General features: G+C 46.3%; 1 protein-coding gene across 2 annotated transcripts; it reads right to left on the reverse strand.

The window, feature by feature from the left end:
• Nucleotides 1-390: 390 nt before the first annotated feature.
• On the reverse strand, nucleotides 391-20,584 carry LSM5 (LSM5 homolog, U6 small nuclear RNA and mRNA degradation associated). Of its 2 annotated transcripts, none has more exons than XM_068234555.1 (5): nucleotides 20,442-20,584; nucleotides 20,224-20,319; nucleotides 14,812-14,839; nucleotides 3,506-3,578; nucleotides 391-616 (listed from the first exon to the last, which is right to left on the reverse strand). In XM_068234555.1, exons 1-5 carry the CDS (start codon nucleotides 20,485-20,487, stop codon nucleotides 584-586), a joined length of 276 nt encoding a protein of 91 aa, XP_068090656.1. In that variant the 5' UTR covers nucleotides 20,488-20,584; the 3' UTR covers nucleotides 391-583. The 2 variants fall into 2 exon arrangements, with proteins under 2 accessions (XP_068090656.1, XP_068090655.1); XM_068234554.1 differs by lacking the exon at nucleotides 391-616 and adding an exon at nucleotides 1,942-2,034.
• Between the last annotated feature and the right edge of the window lie 946 nt (nucleotides 20,585-21,530).

Consider the following 21,530-nt stretch of genomic DNA (forward strand, 5'->3'; position numbering starts at 1 on the left):
GTTCACACTGCCCACATTGCGTTACATGTAACGCTGCACGTTGTAGTGAAAGTGCAGCATGCTACGGCGTTAGAGCGGCTTAAGCCGCGTTAGACTGTTTGCACATGCTCAGTCATGTTGGGGAGGAGCGGAGAGCGGCCAGGCACATGGCTAATTAATATTCACTGCACGTTGTGACGTGCAGTGTTTACTTCCTGGTGCAGCCGCTCTGTGCAGCGATTGGCCGGCGGGACCACATTAACAAGGTTGGTCAAACTTTTGCATGCCAGTGTAGTTTCAGTTCAACACACGATATAACAATATTTCTGAAAATGGTAACTCAAACTAATACTTCCCTGCATTGTTTCTGGCTGATAGTATGATAAATGATAAGACAGTTTACACACCAACTTAAGCTTATAGGTTTCATAAACCTAAAAAACCTTTAATTTATAAACAATTTTCCATACAATTCATGTATAAAAACAAAACAAACATGATCATTTTCTGTGGAAAAGAAAAAGCAGCTCGATGAAGCCAGGTTACATTAAATAAAAGTAATAAACAGGATGAGGAAGTAATGGATTGTTCACTTCACAAGCCATCACACTTCAGGACCTTCTCCTCCAGGTACAAGCTACAGAGAGAGAAAAAATGAGGGTATTAAAGAGGAACTCCAGTGAAAATAATGTAATAAAAAAAAGTGCTTCATTTTTACAATAATTATGTATAAATGATTTAGTCAGTGTTTGCTCATTGTAAAATCTTTCCTCTCCCCGATCTACATTCTGACATGTATCACATGGTGACATTTTTACTGTGGGCAGGTTATGTAGCTGCTGCTAGCTGTTTTGGCTGTTAGAGACAGCTGTAAGCAGCTATTTCCTGTCTGTGAACATTGTTACATTGTGGCAGTTTGCCAGGAGCACCGCGGTCCTCAGAGCTTCTTGTGGGAGGTGTTTCACCACAATATCAGTCATACAGCGCCCCCTGATGGTCTGTTTGTGAAAAGCAATGTATTTCTCATGTAAAAGGGGGTATCAGCTACTGATTGGGATAAAAAGTTACATTCTTGGTTGGAGTTCCTCTTTAAAGAGACTCTAACATCAAAAACATCCCCTGGGGGGTACTCACCTCGGGTGGGGGAAGCCTCCGGATCCTAATGAGGCTTCCCACGCCGTCCTCCGTCCCTCAGGGGTCTCGCTGCAGCCCTCCGAACAGCCGGGGACAGACTCGACTGTAAATTCAAGATTTATCTTTGCTGGCTCCAGCGGGGGCGCTGCGGCTGCTTTCGGCTCCGAAGTAGATGGAAATACCCGATCTCAGTCGGGTCCGCAAGTTTCCGGCGCCTGCGCAGTAGAGCAGACCCGATGGCGATTGGGTATTTCCGCCTACTTCGGAGCCGACAGCCGTCAGAGCGCCTGCGCAGGTGCCGGGAAGGTAAATATTGACGACATCTTGCACAGAGGGCTGCAGCGAGACCCCTGAGGGACGGAGGACGGCGTGGGAAGCCTCATTAGGATCCGGAGGCTTCCTCCACCCGAGGCGAGTACCCCCCAGGGGACGTTTTGACGTTACAGATTCTCTTTAAGTTAACTTCACAGTTTAATAAATCATCAATATGCTAGTGCCTACTTTGAATACAAGGGGGTGACTACCAAAAGGAAAAAGGCAGAGAAAATTCATGTCACCTTTCACTGCTCATGTCAATCATCTGGTTACATGAAGGGACGTTTCTATTAAAAAAAAAAATCACCTGGATGTTTGAAGTGAGCATGAGGAGACTTCAATGCATTTCTGCATTGATAAATATTTTACAAGGTAACCATTTTGCAGTTTCCTACAGTCTGTGACTAGCTACACGCCATAACATGAGGCCAACCATTTATTTACATCATTTCAGAATTACTAAAGGCAATTTCCAGGCACAAAACTAAGAATCCCATCTTAACACTTAGTACTCACAGTGCACAAATGTTACCATTTTTTTACCTTTTGGGTAAAGGCTCTGAGGATGAGGCAACTGCTGTGGCTTACGTCATCCTCCCGCTCAGTCTGCAAAGAGGAAGCCACAGACTGAACGTCTTTAAGAACATTGCATCCTGGAGAAATGGAAGTCTACAGTGTAAGAAGTAAACCGATCCTCGGGCTCCTGACTGGTGCTTTAAAAAAAGGATTCCCTTGACATTAGCTAACCAAGGACCTTTAGCACAAAAACAAGCTCTGCAGCTGAGTGTATTCATTGTCTGGGAACACATCTGTGATCTAAAGGTACCCATACATCTAGCAATGCATGGGCAGATTCAACCAAGAGACAAATCGCTCTCTAATCGAATCTGATGAGAGAGATCTGTCAGCTGCCCATACACCACAGGCCAATTCCCGATCAATTTCATGCTGAAATCAATCGGGAATCGGCCTTGTGCGCAGTGTAAAGTATACATTACCTGGGGACTGGGGAGACATTTTACAATAGGGGGAAAGAGCCGGGTGGGGGGGGGGGGGCATGGAAATTGCACTCCATTCCTGCTGCACTCCCGATCGAGAATTGTCATCCAGAAATTGGTCGCACTGTCAGTCGGGCATGCACTTGGCAGCACTGATTTTCAGCCAATTCGATTATAATAATCAAATTGGATGGTCAAATTGGCCACTAAATTGCCTGAGGTATCGCCACCTTTAGTGGCGCTTTAACTAACCATGGAACATGCCCAATGTGATAACACAAGATTTGTCATGTGTAGAAGAGACAACAAGAAGTGTAATCCTATCAAAAGGAGAGATTATAAAACTATTAAGGATAACTGTCAGCTAAAATGATCATTTGAGATTACGTCAGGTAACATTTTGCCAAAGACCACTGTATAGACATGCTGTGGGGCTCTTTGCCAAGCAGGATGTTCCCCTATACAGCATTCAGAGAGGAGGATGAATAGAAGGCATACAAAAAAAATTAATAAAATCACATAGTAATCGGTAAAACATTTTCCAACTACAGTGCAGTGTAAAAACATGGCATGGAGTTTCATTCATGACATTGCGAGACTTCCAAGATTGTGCAAACTGTGCGTGACAAAAAAATAAAATGCTGTACCTGGGCAAGGGGGAGGCAGTTGTGCGTGCCAATGGGTGCATAGGCTGTGCACCCATTGGCACCCACAGCTACCTCCCCCTCACCCAGGTACAGCAATTTTTAGTCATGCACAGTTTGCACAATCTTTGAAGTCTCGCAATGACATTAATGAAACTCCATGTCATGTTCATACACTGCACTGTTGCATTTTGTATCTATTTTTGCTACCATTAAAACTAGTGCCAGACCTTTCTGCCTCTTGGATATTCTGCATGAACAAAAGGAATATACAAAACGTGTGGCCTTAAAAAGAGTGGTTGGAATAGGCTGGTCTAAGTAGCTTGTCTTGATAGAAGGAAGTACACAGTGACATATTAACCAGCTGCAACACAAGCTAGTTTAAAATTGCAACAGTTATGCAATAACTAAATAAGTAACAGATAAGTTGCTCACCATGGTTATATTGTTTCCATTTAGCAAGATTTGATCAAGTTTGGTTATTCGCCTGCCCTCTGGCGTAATCTCACTATGGAAAAAGAGGAAAAAAAATATATATAATAATATCTATACACACACACACACACACACGGCCCCCTTCGAAGTTTTCCACATTTTGTCATATTACTGCCACAAACATGAATCAATTTTATTGGAATTCCACGTGAAAGACCAATACAAAGTGGTGTACACGGGAGAAGTGGAACAAAAATCATACATGATTCCAAACATTTTTTACAAATAAAAAACTGCAAAGTGGGGTGTGCGTAATTCAGCCCCCTTTAGTCTGAGTGCCGTCAGTTGACCATTGCTGACATCCTTTAAGGGCCCGTTTCCACAGGCGTTTAGGATGCGAGGAGACCGCCTCCCTCCATAAGTACTTCCAGTTGTCTTCCGGACAACCGGATGCGGCGTCATGCTACTTCACGTCAGCAGCTATGGGGACTCGGATACATGCTGCGGAAAACTGCAGCATGCTATACATAATTTCCCCCGCGTCTCAACGCAATGGATCTCGTAGGTAAATTTGCGTCAATGGAAACGACTCCATTTACGTCAATTAGTTGTAGAGCGGTTTCCGCATAGCAACACTTCTAGTGGAAACGGGCCCTTAAAGAGAACCCGAGGTGTGTTTAAAGAATGGTATCTGCATACAGAGGCTGGATCTGCCTATACAGCCCAGCCTCTGTTGCTATCCCAAACCCCACTAAGGTCCCCCTGCACTCTGCAATCCCTCATAAATCAGTCATGCTGTGAGGCTGTGTTTACATCTGTAGTGTCAGTCTCAGCTGCTCCCCCGCCTCCTGCATAGCTCTGGTCTCTGCCCCTGTCCCTTCCCTCCAATCAGCAGGGAGGGAAGGGATGCAGGCGGGGACCGGAGTTCTGCAGGAGGCGGGGAGAGCAGCAGACTGACACTATAGAGATAAACACAGCCAGCTCTGACAAGCTGTTTGTCAGCAGCGTGGCTGTGATTTATGAGGGATTGCAGAGTGCAGGGGGACCTTAGGGGGGTTTGGGATAGCAACAGAGGCTGGGCTGTATAGGCAGATCCATCCTCTGTATGCAGATAATATTCTTCAAACCCACCTCGGGTTCTCTTTAACCTCCTGAGCGATAATCCCGAGCTGAGCTCGGGGTATGTCGCGCAGGAGGATTTCTCAGGCCCCGCTGGGCCGATTTGCATAATTTTTTTTTTGTTACACGCAGCTAGCACTTTGCTAGCTGCGTGTAACTTCCGATCGCCGCCGCTCACCGCCGATCCGCCGCTACCCGCCGTTCCGCGCAGCCCCCCCCCTCCCCAACCCCTTGCGCAGCCTGGCCAATCAGTGCCAGGCAGCGCTGAGGGGTGGATCGGAACTCCCTATGACGTCACGACGTCCATGACGTCGGTGACGTCATCCCGCCCCGTCGCCATGGCGACCAGGGAAGCCCAGCAGGAAATCCCGTTCTGAACGGGATTTCCTGCTTACTCTGATCGCGGAAGGCGATCGGAGTGGGTGGGGGGATGCCGCTGCGCTGCGGCTATCATGTAGCGAGCCCTGGGCTCGCTACATGATTTAAAAAATAAAAAAAATTAAAAAATAGTGCTGCGCCACCTCTTGGGCGATATAATTGTATCGCCCAGAGGGTTAAGAAATGCTAACCTAGCTGCTGTTCTTATACTACACCATTTCAATGAAGCGTGGTTTCCAGGCCGCACTGTCCTACAGCTTGAATGAAGTGCAGGGTCAGTCCGCCAGAGCACAGACTGAAAGCTCCAGAGCTGCAGCCACTATGGTGCCCTTAGTAGGCAGTAGCAGTATAAGAGTTTTGCCATGGGAGAGCCTAGATTCGAACCCTGGTCTCCTGTGTCAAACTATCCAGCCAGCTCAAACCAAGAGCAACATAATTTTCTGGTCTGATGAGACAAATATTGAACTCTTTGGTGTGTATGCCAGGTGTCAAGTTTGAAGGAAACCAGGCACTGTTCATTCCCAAGCCAATACCATCCTTACAGTGAAGCATGGTGGTGGCAACATCATGCTGTGGGGATGTTTTTCAGCAGCAGGAACTGGGAGACTAGTAGGGATGAAAACCTGATCCAGAGCGCTCTTGAACTCAGACTGGATCTTTCTCATCTTTCAGCAGGACAACGACCCTAAGCACACTGCCAAAATATCAAAAGGAGTGGCTTCAGGCAAACTCTGAATATCGAGTAGCCCAGAATTGAATCTCTGGAGAGATCACAGATGCTTCCCATCCAACCTGATGGAGCACAAGAGGTGCTGCAAAGAGGAGTGGGCAAAAAGAGCCAAAGGTTGTTATGTCAAGCTTGTGGCATCATATTCAAAGACTTGCAGCTGTATTTGCTGCCAAAGGTACATCGAAAACGTATCAAGTAAAACAAGTGGATACTTGTGTGCATGTGATTTCTCCGTTTTTTTATTTTTAATAAATCTGCCAAAACCTCAAGTTAACTTTTTTCAAATTGTCATTATGGGGTGTTATGTATAGAATTCTGAGGGTGAGGGGGATTAATGTAATCCATTTTGGAATAAGGCTGTAACAGAACAAAATGTGGAAAAAGTAGTGTACTGTACTTTCCGTATGCACTGTACACTTAAAATTTCTGCTGCTTAAAGCGGTCTAACACCCAGCATTACAACTTTGCTTTAAAAGATTGATTACAGCTTAGAAACTATTATGCCAGATTTTTTTTTAACCTCTTGACGACCAGCTTACGTCGATTGGCGTAAACTGGTCGTCTGCGGGTTACCATGGAAACGGCCGCGGTCTTTCCATGTCAGTTCACGGAGGGTGTCTCCGTGAACAGCCGGAGAGCCGCCGATCGCGGCTCGCCGGCAAAATGTAAACAGGCGGGGAGGAAACCCCTGCTGTTTACATCATACGGCGCTGCTGCGCAGCAGCGCCGTAAGGCAGATCGGCGATCCCTGGCCTCTGATTTGCCGGGGATCGCCGGCATATGATAGGCTGAAGTCTATCCTTCAATGCGCAGGACGGAAATCCGTCCTGCGCAGCTCACAGAGGGAGGGAGCGGCGAGCCGGCGGAGAAGGGCTTTGAAGAGCCCCCCGCTAAGCAAATGCAGCCGGCGGCGATCAGACCCCCCAGCAGGACATCCCCTAGTGGGGAAAAAAGGGGGGATAGTCTGATCGCCCTGCTGCACTCCTGATCGGTGCTGCGGGCTGTAGAGCCCACGCAGCACCGATCATTGAAAAATCCCCTGGTCGGCAAGTGGTTAAGCAGAAATTCACTGCAAGGGTTAAACATGACATTTTAGTTTTGCATTTAGCTAAAAATCCACATCAGTGCTGAGGTTTAGTTACAAATGTATCTTTGTTTGGAATGCAAATAGACCTCTGAAAAGCCTGTCTGGGAAGCCCTCTGTGCTCTCTCAGGGAGGTGTTTATTTACATTTTAAATAGATACATTTGTATCTAAACCTCAGCACAGAGGAGGATTTCTAGCTAAATGCAACACTAAAATGTCATGTTTAATCCATTCAGTGAATTTCTGCTAAGAAAAAAAAAAAATCTGGCATAAGGCCTGGAACCCACTGCAAAACGCAATCGCTAATCGCAAGCGCTAGCGTTTTGTATGAGCAGTTTGTAAGTGATTTCATGAGCGTTTTAGGGAGCGTTTTTAAAGTGTATCAATTTGCCAGCGGTTGTGTAGCGATTAGCGTTTTAAAGTCTGATTTGTCCTTTCAATTAATTTTAATTTTGTTACAGTGTGCAGTAACTAGAAAACGCTAGCAAAATCGCTCAGTGCAGGTTTTGATGAGCGATTACGCCAGCGATGATATACTTTACATTGAAGCGCAAACGCTAACAAAATGCTACATGTCCATCACTTGCGATTTTCACAATCGCAAATGCTCCTGTGGAAGTTGCCCTATCCATTAACATTAGCTGAGCGTTTTGGGAAAACGCTAGGGTTTTCAAGCGCTCCCTAAATGCTCACAAAAACGCCCTTGTGGGTTCCAGCCCTAATAGTTTCTAAGCTGTAAGCAATCTTTTAAAGCAAAGTTGAAATGCTGGGTGTTAGACCACTTTAAAATGAGCATTCAAGTTAATTTTTTTTTACTTTTTAGGGCAAGTGGAGGTGTTTTTAAGCCAGCTCTATGATCAGGAGACATGAGATGACTCCTGATTGTTGTGCTTCCAACCACCAAGGGTCTGAAATGAGAAGGACCAGGAGACCAATGGTGCAGTATAGTTAAGAGAATGGGTAAGAGTAGAGTAGTAGAATATACAAGTGTGGGTTGCACTCCTGCAACCACCAAACAGAGCTTACAGAAAATTTACCGTTCCCATTCGGTATTCCAGACTCGCTAGGCAGGTGCCGGTTGGTCGCTTTTAGATGATTGACACGTAGTGTACAATACACGAAGCCCGAAGGGTTAAACTATAACTAGGAAAACTTGTAGGAGGCTCCCAAAAAGTATTGTATCTTTAAATCATAAAGTATAAGAGTAATTAGATCTTACCTCTATCAATGAACAAACCATATAGGTAGAAATAATTGTATTAATGCACAAAAAAAACGCGTTTCACGGGTACTGGCCTGCTTCCTCAGGTCAATATAAAGTGCATAAGTCAGTAGAAGTCGCGGGTGTGGGTGCCTCTTTTACCTTCTAGGCAAAAGAGGTGCCCACACCCACGACCAAGGATACAAAATTTCTGGGAGCCTCCTACAAAGCTTCCCTAGTTATAGATCAGAAAGCAATAAGATGATCACTGTTGTACTTAGTGTAATGTTTTGGTCACTTGAAAGAATCTTTAGTGGCAGCGCTCAAAAAATGCTTGTTTTGGCTGAGGGAAATCTAAAGTGTGTGCAAAAAGTACTGACACTTGCTAAAAAAATAAACAAACATTTAAAAAAAAAATGTTTCAAATTCTTTGCACAGATTTGGTGAGCGTTTTTTTTTTTATTCCTTCTGTTCCCTCCAAAGTGCCTCGTTGCCTTGAAACAACTGAATATCCAGCATTATTTACTGCCTTCTGTAAATAGGCCCTCAGCAGCGCAGCTCGCTGGTACTTCAGACATGGCTTTAAGCTACAACTATTATTTTACAGCAAGCTCTAGTTTCTTAACCACCCTGGCGTTCTGATTAAATCGCCAGGGTGGCTGCGGGAGGGTTTTTTTTAAATAAAAAAAAAACTATTTCATGCAGCCAACTGAAAGTTGGCTGCATGAAAGCCCACTAGAGGGCGCTCCGGAGGCGATCTTCCGATCGCCTCCGGCGCCCAGAATAAACAAGGAAGGCCGCAATGAGCGGCCTTCCTTGTTTTGCTTATATCGTCGCCATAGCGACGAGCGGAGTGACGTCATCGACGTCAGCCGACGTCCTGACGTCAGCCGCCTCCGATCCAGCCCTTAGCGCTGGCCGGAACTTTTTGTTCCGGCTGCGCAGGGCTCAGGCGGCTAGGGGGGCCCTCTTTCGCCGCTACTCGCGGCGAATCGCCGCAGAGCGGCGGCGATCAGGCAGCACACGCGGCTGGCAAAGTGCCGGCTGCGTGTGCTGCACTTTATTTGATAAAAATCGGCCCAGCAGGGCCTGAGCGGCAGCCTCCGGCGGTGATGGACGAGCTGAGCTCGTCCAGACCGCTCAGGAGGTTAAAGAAGCAAGATTAATAATGCAATACATATGCATTATTGATCATAAGCTAGTTCTGGAGCTTTATGTGTACGAGGGCCTGTTTATGCCATTCAGTATTTCTGCCATTAAATCAGAATGCCAGGAACTGTTTTACCAATCAGTCTTTTCAGGGTTACTTGTTGGGCAGTTCCACCTCCCTGTTTTTGTAACCCCCATGTCATTGCGTGACACTTGGTGTCAAAGAAAACCAAACAAACAAACAAAAAAAAAAAAAAAACACTAAAATTTTCAGGCAGGAAGAGGCAGGCTTGTGGCAGTGTCCCCTCCTATCATCCTCCTATTCCCTACACTTTGCCACCCCATTTACTCCCATAAGGGCCCATAGCACTGTAGCTAATCTCCCTGGTCATGGAGAGAAGACAAAAATTGATGAAAGGTTGCAACGCAGGATAGTCTGGATGGTGGATAATCAGCCCCAAACAAGTGCCAAAGAAATTTAAGCTGTCCTGCAGGCTCAGAAAGCATCAGTGTCAGTGCGAACTATCAACATTTAAATCAGGGGCCCCCAACCCCCGGCCCAATGCTGGGCCACGGGATGTGTTGCGCTGGGCCGCTGCTACATCCCCTGCCTCTGCTCATTGCACTGTAATGATTACAGTGTTATCTTCGCCGCTCAAGCCGGAAACCCGCCTCCTCCATCTTCACTCCTTCCTTAGCTGTGAGTGCATAGCGTTACGTGTACGCAGCTACATCACGAAACACCCCGTTCTTACTTCTGCCATCCACCTGCTCCAGGCTATCAGGGAGGAGGGGCAGCAACTATGGCAGCAATAATTTGATGTCCCGCTTCATCACTGGGGCTGCCAGATGGAAGTTCAGACAACCCATGGCAGACAGAGCACAGAGAGTGGATGGAGCAGGACAGAGACGCTGAGCTGCCCCACTGCTGCGTCCTGGTGACGATGCACGTCATCGGGCAGTTCTGTTTTCGGTGAAGGAATGTAGGAAGTGCTGCCTCATAGCTTGAACCTTGCCATCTGCTGTTTGATATGACACTGCTCTCCAACACCTCCGTGTTCAGCCTGCAGCACACACGTGGTAAGCCGCTCTCTGCTAAGGTCCCTCAGTCTTCGTGTGGTTCTATTCAGCAAATTGAGGGTGCTCATCTCTGCAACTCTAAAATGCATGCATGTGTATATATTTCTTGTACTGTGCAAACCCCCAAACTCCCCCCCCCCCCCCCCTCCCCGGAAGGATTGTCTTATGTGTAAGCAGGGTTTGCATCTTGGGTCTTCCAGCAGGACAAAAACCCCAAACATATACGTCAAAAAGCAACCCAGAAATGGATGGCAACAAAGCGCTGGAGAGTTCTGAAGTGGCCAGCAATAAGTCCAGATCTGAATCCACAATTGGGAAAAATTAAACACCTGTGTAGAGATCTTAAAATTGCTGTTGGGAAAAGGCATCCTTCCAATAAGAGGCCTGGAGAAGCTTGCAAAGGAAGAGTGGTCCAAAATTCCAGGAGAGAGGTGTAAGAAGCTTATTGATGGTTATAGGAAGTGACTAATTTCCAAAGGGTGTGACACCAAATATTAAATTAAAGGGGAACTGAAGAGAAAGGTAAATGGAGGCTGTCATGTTTATTTCCTTTTAGAAAATACCAGTTGCCTGGCAGCCCTGCTGATCCTCTGCCTCTAATACTATTAGCCATAGCCCCTGAACAAGCATGCAGCAGATCAGGTGTTTCAGTGGTTCAGACTTATAAGTCTGATCTGACAAGACTAGCTGCATGCTTGTTTCTGGTTTTAATCAGATACTACTGCAGAGAAATAGACCAGCAGGGCTGCCAGGCAACTGGTATTGATTAAAAGGAAATAAACATGACAGCCTCCATATACCTCTCTCTTCAGTTCCCCTTTAAGGTTGCCAATAATTTTGTCCAGGCTATTTTTGGAGTTGTGTATGATAATGTCCAATTTGCTTTTTTCCCTCCCTTTTTTGTTTTGTTATAATACACCCAAATGGAATAAAAATGTATAGCAAAACTTAATACAATACTTTTCTATGAGAAATACTTGAGTTTCTGGAAAGATTACTGGGGTGCCAACAATTTCGGCCATGACATTAATTTACTCACAGATGATATAAACAGCTTAATAATATACTTGTTAAAACCCCAGCATGCAAGAAAATACTCAAAATAAGTTTGTTACCACTTTGTCATCTACTTTTGTACTTTTTACATTACCAGTTTCTGAAAACATGTTTTTTTAAAGAGATGAAATTATCTCCAAGGAGAAACGTCAGCAGAAAAGTTTACTGCATAAGGGCCATTGTGTCTTGCTTGACTTATTGGGGGGGGGGGGGGGGGGGTCTCAAAGGTTCAACCTTTACCACTCTGACCTGAAGAGGGAGAGGGTTGCGCACCTTTCAGCTTGCTACAAAAAATAAAAAAAATTGCAGCTTTCTGCTTTTATGGATGCACTATTTTTTTTCTAGCCATCTTTTCCAGGGCTGAATCCAACTCCGGTCTAAACAAAAAGCGCCCAGTGACGGATCTTGGATGTGAGATTACCATCCTTCCAAACGGAGGAAAGGATGGGCTAAAGCCAGGGCTGTGGAGTCGGAGTCGAGGCAATTTTGGGCACCCGGAGTCGGAGTCGTGGTTTCAGAAACTGAGGAGTCGGAGTCGGGAGTCGGAGTCGCATGATTTTTGTACAAAATCCACAGCCCTGTTAAGTATTAGACTAAAGAGTCGGAGTCTGAGCAATTTTGGGTACCCGGAGTCGTGGTTTCAGAAACTGAGGAGTCGGAAGATTTTTGTACCGACTCCACAGCCCTGGCTACAGCACCTTCCCACTTGCCTCCTGCAGAAAACTGGGGAAAAGAAAGCAGAGGCCCACCAAAAATCCAGAAGTTGGCTAAGGGAGGCTAGGCTGCCTCAGTACCACAGCCTCTACCCTGAAAGGAGAATTGTAGTGAGAGGGATATGGAGGCTGCCATATTTTTTTCCTTTTAAGCAATACCAGTTGCCTGGCAGCCCTGCTGGTGTATTTGGCTGAAGAAGTGTCTGAATCACACCAGGAACAAGCATGCAGCTAATCTTGTCATATCTGTCTAATTTGTCAGAAACACCTGATCTCCTGCATGCTTGTTCAGGGCCTATGGCTGAAAGTATTAGAGGCAGAGGATTAGCTGAATAGCCAGGCAACTGGTATTGCTTTAGGCTGGTTTCACAGTGGGACGTTACAGGCGCACGTTAGAGCAGCCTGTAACGCACCCCACCGCACAGCAATGAAAAAATCAATGGGCTGTTCACAGTGCCCACGTTGCGTTACAGTGTAACGCTGCGCCATAATATAACGTACTGCATGCAGTACTTTGTAAGCGGCAGAGCCGCGTTAGACTGTTTGCACATGCTCAGTAACGTTGGGGAGGAGCGGAGAGCGGCCAGGCACATGGCTAATTAATATTCACTGCACTCAGTGACGTGCAGTGTTTACTTCCTTGAGCGGCCGCTCTGTGCGGCGATTGGCCGGGCGGGACCACGTGATGCCGCATGCGTCCAAGAGTGCGCATCACGGACGTCAGAGTGAGCTGCACAACGCGGCTCACTCTGACGTCCAAAGCAGAGAGCACCAGACGTTGCGTTAGGGGCACGTTGTGTGACCATAACGTCCCCTAAAACGCAACGTCCTGGCGTGAAACCAGCCTAAAAGAATATAAATATGGCAGCCTCCATATACCTCTCACTACAATTCTCCTTGAAGGAATACTTCTGCAGACCGGCACACAGGTTCATCCTTCATAGGAGATGCTGACCAGCCTGGACGCAGGAACAAACAGCACTAAGGTGAGCCTACTAATTAATTTATAGGGGAAATACAGTCTGTTCCAGTATCTGATAGGAGCTCACCTTTGCCCTGGAGGATTGCTGGTAAAAGTATACTTATACCAGTTATGCTATGAAGTAGGCCTGAACGATTTAGGAAAAAATTGAATTGAGCGATTTCTGTCCAAAATTACGATTTCGATTTGATTCACGATTTCCTTCAAATCAAGCTTTGTCCTCCCCCCCCCTTTGTGCCTGTCTGCTCCCCCTCTGTCCCCGTCTCTCATTGTGCCCCCTTTGCCTCTTCATGCCTTCTCTGGGTCTCTCTCTTGCCTCCTTTGTGTCTCTGTGCCCCCTCTGTGTCTCTCTCTGTGCCCCCTCTGTGTCTCTCTCTGTGCCTCCTCTGTCCCCCAAGTTGCATCAGTTGTGGACATAGCTTCAAGCATGAGTCCAGCGATGCCCGTCTATCCACTTTGCCTCCTGCAGGCTCTAATGCACGGCATACTTCCTGTATATCATGTGACATACAGGAAACCGAAGTTTTGCCAAGCACAAGAGGCGGCAGAGGGCAATAGAGGATGGAAGGTATGTCCAATGCTGCGGGCACTGGGACTTTGGGAAAGTTTGAAGGCGCTTCTTCAAACTTCCTCTTGTGGAAATGACGTGATCGCGATATTCACCGCTTTGACGATTCTGAAATTGTGATCTTGGTGATCGCGATTTCGATTTAAATTCGATTTATCTTTCAGGCCTACTATGAAGTGAAATTCTGAGAAATATGTAGTCCCTTCAGTCACACTGCTAAGATAAATGCCACAAGTAATTTCACTCTACATACTCTAAACACATAATCCATTATGACCTTAACAGTCTGCCAACTTTGTAGTGTCATTGTTGCTGCCAGTCAATGAGGGCAGGTGTGGTCAATACAGTATTTAACAATACCTCCTGCTCTGTGCATATAATTGCTCATGCAGGAAGAGGAAATACCTGGGTTGTGCATACTGAAACAGTACCAAGTCCAGGCTACAAAATAAATGCAATCTGTGCAAAGGATATGCAAACTTATGTAGCTTAGCAATGAACCAATCAGATGCAGCGGTCCATTTTCAAGACACAAGAATTAGCATACAATTTGTGTCAACTCAGAATTCTCAGCATTTCATTGCCCTTCCCTATTTGAATGCATCGGTGGGTCCTTAAAGGACTTCCGAGGCGAAGGGCAAGAATCTATTTTTATTCATCTTGGGCTTCTTCCAGCTCCTAGCAGCCGTCTCAGTCCCTCGCCGCAGCCCCGGTGGTCCTCTGTGTCCCTGCTGGCCACCCGTAATGATAGTGACTCACCGGCGGGGGTCAGCTCTTCTGCACCCGCGCATCCACGTCATCTGGCAGGTACTGCACCGTAGTTGTGCGCAGGCACAGTACTCGCCAGATGACTTAGATGCACGGGGGTGGAAGAAGTCCCAGGTGAGTAAAAATAGATTTAGTAAACAAACACACTACCAGTATATGCCGTTCAACCACCTGATATCAGGTGGTTGAACGGCATATACTGGTAGTGTGTTTGTTTACTAATTCCAGTTTTTCGACCAGTGCATGTACCCACTTGTTTAGCACACCCTAGCATGTACACTTTCTGTGTAGTAGGTTTTTGGAGTAAAAATAGATCCTTGCCCCTTGCCTCGGAAGTCCTTTAAAGTACATAGTTGGACATTTTCGACAATTTGAAGCAACCCCCCCCCCCCCCCCACACACACACACACACACACACACACACACACAATATGGTTAAAAGCATGTCGTAACGGTGGATTCTCATATATACTTACAATTCTGTGACGTCTTCTAATACCATATCTGAGGCAGAGTTGAGGATCACACAAGGTAAAAAAAAAATATAAAAGTAATACATCTGTAGCAAATTAAAATAGTCACAACAAAATGTTGTGACAATAGGAATGAAGTTTTCATTTAGAGCACTAAAAGCAAGTTTCAGTAGGCAATAAGTGTAATAAACAGAAATAATAGAAGCCACTAACCATTAATGTGTATGGTATGGAGGCTGGAGGTATTGCAATGGTATGGAGGCTGGAGGTATTGCAGAGAATATAGACTGGTACTCCTGCGCTTGGAACCATCGGTAGGTGCGTCTGTGTGCACTACCTTTATTCCTCTCCGCTGTGCTCAGTAATACTGCGGGGAGGGGGGGGGGGGGGGGGGGGGGAGAGAATTTCAGCCTGTGGGATCAAGATGGTCCCTGCAACAGCATTCTCCTTTACTATTTTGCACATCTCTGAAATCTAGACGTGTACAATACAACACATCTGCTAAGTAGAGCAAGTAATTATCTACCTGTATATATGGGTTTTTTTTCCAGCCATTCCAGGCTAATAGTTGCTCTTTAACAGAAAAGCATAAGAAGTCCCGTTTGCAGTTTGCCACAAGCCATGTGGGGGACACAGCGAACATGTGGAAGAAGGTGCGCTGGTCAGATGAGACCAAAATGAAACTTTTTGGCCAAAATGCAAAACACAATGGAATTGATTCACAAAGCCGTGCTGCTGTGAAGTGCCGCTCGCGGACTTTTCGGCGGCACTTTTGCGCGCGCAAATGTTTGCGCGGGCGGCACTTTTTGCGCGCGCAAATGTCTGCGCGGGCGGCACTTTTTGCGCGAGCAAATGTCCGCGCGGGCGGCACTTTTTGCGCAAGCAAATGTCCGCGCGGGCGGCACTTTTTTCCGCGCAAGCAAATGTCCGCGCGGGCGGCACTTTTTTCCGCGCAAGCAAATGTCCGCGCGGGCGGCACTTTTTTCCGCGCAAGCAAATGTCCGCGCGGGCGGCACTTTTTTCCGCGCAAATGTCAGCGCGGGCGGCACTTTTTTCCGCGCAAATGTCAGCGCGGGCGGCACTTTTTTCCGCGCAAATGTCAGCGCGGGCGGCACTTTTTTCCGCGCAAATGTCAGCGCGGGCGGCACTTTTTTCCGCGCAAATGTCAGCGTGGGCGGCACTTTTTTCCGCGCAAATGTCAGCGCGGGCGGCACTTTTTTCCGCGCAAATGTCAGCGCGGGCGGCACTTTGCGCGCTAACTGTTTAGCACGCACGGCTTTGTGAATCAAGCCCAATGCTAACACTAAAACTAACACTGCACATCACTCTGAACACACCATCCCCACTGTCAAATATGGTGGTGGCAGCATCATGCTCTGGGGGTGCTTCTCTTCAGCTGGGACAGGGAAGCTGGTCAGAGTTGATGAGAAGATGGATGGAGCCAAATACAGGGCAATCTTGGAAGAAAACCTCTTGGAGTCTGCAAAAGACTTGAGACTGGGCCGGATGTTCACCTTCCAGCAGGACAACGACCCTAAACATAAAGCCTGGGCAACAATGGGATGGTTTAAAACAAAACATATCCATGTGTTAGAATGGCCCAGTCAAAGTCCAGATCTAAATCCAATCGAGAATCTGTGGCAAGATCTGAAAACTGCTGTTCACAAACAGGGCTGTGGAGTCGAAGTAATTTTGGGTGCCTGGAGTCGGGAAAAAAATGCACCGACTTCGACTCCTAATGAATTTAAACTGTAATTAAAATAGAAAATATGATACAATTTTCTATTTCTCAGATAATAGTCATCATAAATAATTTATACATACAGTAATAGCTGTGCTTAGTCCACAAAAATGAAATAAACCAATCAAAATTAGTTACTTGTGCTGATCCAATAAAGCAGTCCCCGTATTTTTAAAGTCAGATATACACATCTGATTGTGACTGTATATGTGTACACAGGAATCTCATATATATACACGAAATAACATCTATGCTGTAAGTATAAAGCCTGATGTGTAGCCGTGTCACTAATAGAGATGGTCAATAACAGGGCTAAGGAGTCGGAGTCGTGGCAATTTTGGGTGCCTGGAGTCGGGAGAAAAATGCACCGACTCCGACTCCGAATGAATTTAAACTGTAATTAAAATAGAAAATATGATAAAATGTTCTATTTCTCAGATAATAGTCATCATAAATAATTTATACATACAGTAATAGCTGTGCTTAGTTCAGATATACACATCTGATTGTGACTGTATATATGATGTGTACACAGGAATCTCATGTATACGAAATAACATATGCTGTAAGTATAAAGCCTAATGTGTAGCCGTGTCACTAATAGAGATGGAAATAATTCTGCACTGATGCTGATTTATGCAAATGTACGCACTCTTTGCTCATGAAATCAAATAATTTGATATGTTAAAATTTGGTTTGGCGACTACAAATTAAATGGTACCTGAGAAGGATGAAACATACCTGGGGCTTCTTCCAGCCCCCTTCAGGCTAATTAGTCCCTCGCTGTCCACCTCCACCACCTGAATCTTCTGCTAGGAGTCCTGGTAATTCAGACAGTCAGCGCAGTCCGGCCACATGATGCTTCCTCAGCCAGGAGCGCTCTGCAGCGGCGCAAGTGCTGCGCAGGTGTATTACGCTCCCGGCGGCGGAGTGTGTGCATGCGCACTACGCCAGACTGGCTCAAGTACCTGGACTCATAGCAGAAGATCCAGGTGGCGGAGGAGGACAGCGAGGGACTGATTATGATTAGCCTGAAGGGGGCTGGAGGAAGCCCCAGGTATGTATAAAACTTTAATTTCATCTGTCTCAGGTTTGTTACACAGTAGTACTATACTCTACATATGCACTCTCCACAGAGCTGCAGGGAATCCACTGAGAATGTTGTGCACATTGAACACAGAGGTGTTGTCTATCACCCATAAACCTGGTTCAGATTGTGCATGAAGAATGTGTAATAGAGGAAGAATCTCCTTATTCCCCCCTGCAGAGCACCTGCACATCACTCTTACATGTACCCACAATTACATTGCCTAGGGCCTGATAGATGTTCTTTGTTCCTGTCCATACCTTTTACAAGTACTCTTACCAAGGACTAGTTTTAGTCTATGACTAAAGGGAATAAATATGGCAGTCTCCATATCCTCACTTCAGTTGTCTTTTAAAATTCCTAAGCGTTGGCAGTTAAGAGACAAAATTTCATGTTACATACTTTCAATCAACAAGATTGTAATATGCAAATTAGATGAGTCGGAGTCAAGGAGTTGGTGGAATCCTAAACTAAGGAGGCGGAGGATTTTTGTACCGACTCCACAGCCCTGTTCACAAACGCTGCCCATCTAATCTGACTGAGCTGGAGCTGTTTTGCAAAGAAGAATGGGCAAGGATTTCAGTCTCTAGGTGTGCAAAGCTGGTAGAGACATACCCTAAAAGACTGGCAGCTCTAATTGCAGAAAAAGGTGGTTCTACAAAGTATTGACTCAGGGGGCTGAATAATTATGCACACCCCACTTTGCAGTTTTTGTTTTTAAATGTTTGGAATCCTGTATGATTTTCAACAAAGGAAGCGCTCTATAGTGCATTAAACCCTTTAATAGAAACTGCAAATAAGAGAATCACACTTGCAAAATGTGTACTGTCATAAAAACTTATAGCACCGATGTGAAGTCTCCAGGACCTCCTCAGATGGCCAGTAGCGCGGATTTGCAATCACCTGATCAAGAGAGCAGTGGTGGAAACAGGCAGGACTCTGAGCTGTAGCGTGCCACTGGCATCATTACCGGTTTCGGCGGAACTCCGCTTTCCTCAGATGACCTGGTCACCAATTAACTTACCAGTAGAAAATGTTTAAAACTTTGATTTTTAGATAACTTCTTGCCCCACAGAGCAACAAATTGATTAGTTACCAGTCAGTTAATAAATTAACCTGACAGTTAATTATTAGAGTGCAAAGTTCCTTTTCAGTTGAAATTCACCTCACATTTGTACTTACCAGTATATTCTCGGGAAACTGCTGGGGGAGGTGAACCCTAGCTAACAAACTACCGTATTTTTAGGAATATAAGACAGACTTTTCTTCCCCAAAACTAGGGGGAATAAGTGGGTGCATCTAATTTTCTAAAGGTATGGTATTTTGGCCCCATAACATACTGATCAGATCCTACCGCCGTGATCCTCTCCTCCTGCCGTCATCCGAGGGTCATCCAGCCTTCCCATCCAGGATCCCCGCTTGAGTGTCCCAGCCGCCGGCTCCTCTTCGCCTTGCGGTAAACACGCGCTGCCGCCCCGCCGACATCCTTCATAAAACGGTGTCCTTTACTTACTTACAGTGCCCCCTTCTGTGTGACGAGCAGCACATATGTGCCTGACGTCATGTGTGATCCCGCCGCACGTGCGCCACTTGTCACACAGAAGAGGAAACTGTAACTAAGAAGTGGATGCCGTTACTATGGAGGATGTCAGCGCGTGTTTACCGCAAGGCTGCAGTCTGCGTATGTAACAGCAGTGAAGATGATCCGGCGGCTGGGACACTCAAGAGCAGGGATCCTGGAAGGAAAGGCTGGGACCCTCGGATGACGGCTGCTGGGAGCCTGGGACCCTCGACGATGCTTGCTGGGAGCCTGGGACCCTCGGGTGATGGCAGTCAGAGGGAGGAGAGGATCGCAGCAACAGGATAAGGTGATATGCAACAGGGGTGAGTTAGTGAAGTGTAGTTTGGGTTGGATGCAGGGGTCAGTTAGTGAAATGTAGTGTAGTTGGTGGTGGTAGCAGGGGTTAGTGAAGTAAAGTGCAGTTGCTGCGGGCAGCAGGGGTAAGTGTAGTATAGCAGGATTTAGTGTAGATGAGCAGTGTAGCTGGAGATTTTTTTTTCAGGGGGGGTCCATAAGATGCCTCAGCACCATAGACGCACGTAGATTTAGTTTATTTTTTCCCCCGATTTTTGCCCTCTAAATCTAGGTGCGTCTTATATGCTGGAGCATCTTATATTCTGAAAAATACGGTACATGTTAATGGTGTCCAGAGATTCAAACCTGGAACTATAAGTTGGGAGTACCAACCTCACCACTCCTGCACTACCCCAAATCTATGCCTTGCCTGGCGCTAGTCTACCTTAGGGGACCCAGCACGAAACCTCATAGGGAACCGTTCACCCAATCAAGTTAGTGGAATATCCCTATGAGGTTTCGTGCTGGGTCCCCTAAAGTAGACTAACCTTTCCAAAGCAACCTCTGGAAAGCACACCCAGGCTATACATCTGTATTTCACTGCTTTCCTGATTGAGCAAGCAAACACAAAACAAATACCAAAGTTATAATGACAAGGTTTAGCTAGGTTGATTCAGTCTGCCAAGTTCTGAGCACACACCAGCGATTACATACGGCCCTAATAAAGGATACTAACAAAATCATCAAATCCCAGGAGCGTTCCAACAATTTCCTTGTCGCTTTTCATGACAATGTGAATCCGGGATCCTATGCATTTATCCACCAGCTCTATGGGGGCAAAGCAAAAGCGTGGTCAGTGCACATGTAGGAACAGAAGCAACTAACTCGCCAGGGCGCCAAGCCAGACACATTTCATAAAGCCTTAAAGCACCAAACACCGGCAACATTACCAAGCGGCAAGAGCTGAGAAGGGTTGGTTGTCACGTTAGCCGTCATCTCCGGCAACACTTCCCGCCGCCGTAGTATACGTTCTGTAATCTCTTTCAGGCTCTCCACCTCTAACAGCCACTACCAATCCACCGCCGATACATGCATGTGCGCAGGCGCAGTAGCAGTACAGCCTCCTTGTAGAAATGCAAGTATGTTGCGCAGTGAGGGAAGCCTGCCATGAGGGGGAGTAGCAAGCAGCGAGCTAAATGAAATCATTTCACAAAAGTACCATAGTAAAAAAAGAAACCGGTAAACAAAATGGTGCTTTAGGAGGATCAGTCATACTATGCCAGGGAAAAAACACATATAAAAGTAGATACATACTTGATCTACTTACATAACACATGTATTGTACTGTCCAGTTTTGATTAGTGAATTGTATATAGAAAAATGAAGAGAAACTATGGCTTTCATAAAGCATTTCCGCATGCGGAAATGCTTAAAACAGCTGACTTTACCGACCACTTAGCAAAGACAGCATTCATAAAGGCTCTTTCCGCATGAAAAAATTACACTACTGAGCAGGGTGATAAATCACCGCCTTGTGCGGTGATTATCGGAACAAATGTAGCAAAATGTTAATTCAAAAAGATCACCGCAGGGGTGTGAGGTCGGGAAGTACCGCTCCCTCTGATGTGGCGATACCGCTCCCTCTGATGTGGCGATACCAATGTAAGTGAATGGAGATACACAAACCTCCCAGGCAGCTGCAGCAGAGCGGAACACGGAGAAATGTATCAACTCAGCAGCTTCCGTGTCTCCGCAAGCCTACCGCCAGCCTAGTTCGGGGAATCTCCGCACTGCTACCGCACATGGATACTTTTTTATGAATTCCCACCCAGAAGTCTAAAACACCGCCAGCTGTGTTTTCCCGCACCGATTCTCCATACCGACAGCACTTTCATGAATGATAGCCTATGTCTTTTGCCCATAGTTTGAGGCCAGGGGCGTAACTAGGCCCCACCGGGCCCCCCTACAGAATTTCTGAGCGTTTTGTGGGGGCTGGAGGGGTCACAGCATGAGGGGAAAGCCGTGGCCACAGTCGGCGG

Source organism: Hyperolius riggenbachi, chromosome 5 (genome assembly GCF_040937935.1).
Source record: "Hyperolius riggenbachi isolate aHypRig1 chromosome 5, aHypRig1.pri, whole genome shotgun sequence".
NCBI classification, from domain to species: Eukaryota; Metazoa; Chordata; class Amphibia; order Anura; family Hyperoliidae; genus Hyperolius; species Hyperolius riggenbachi.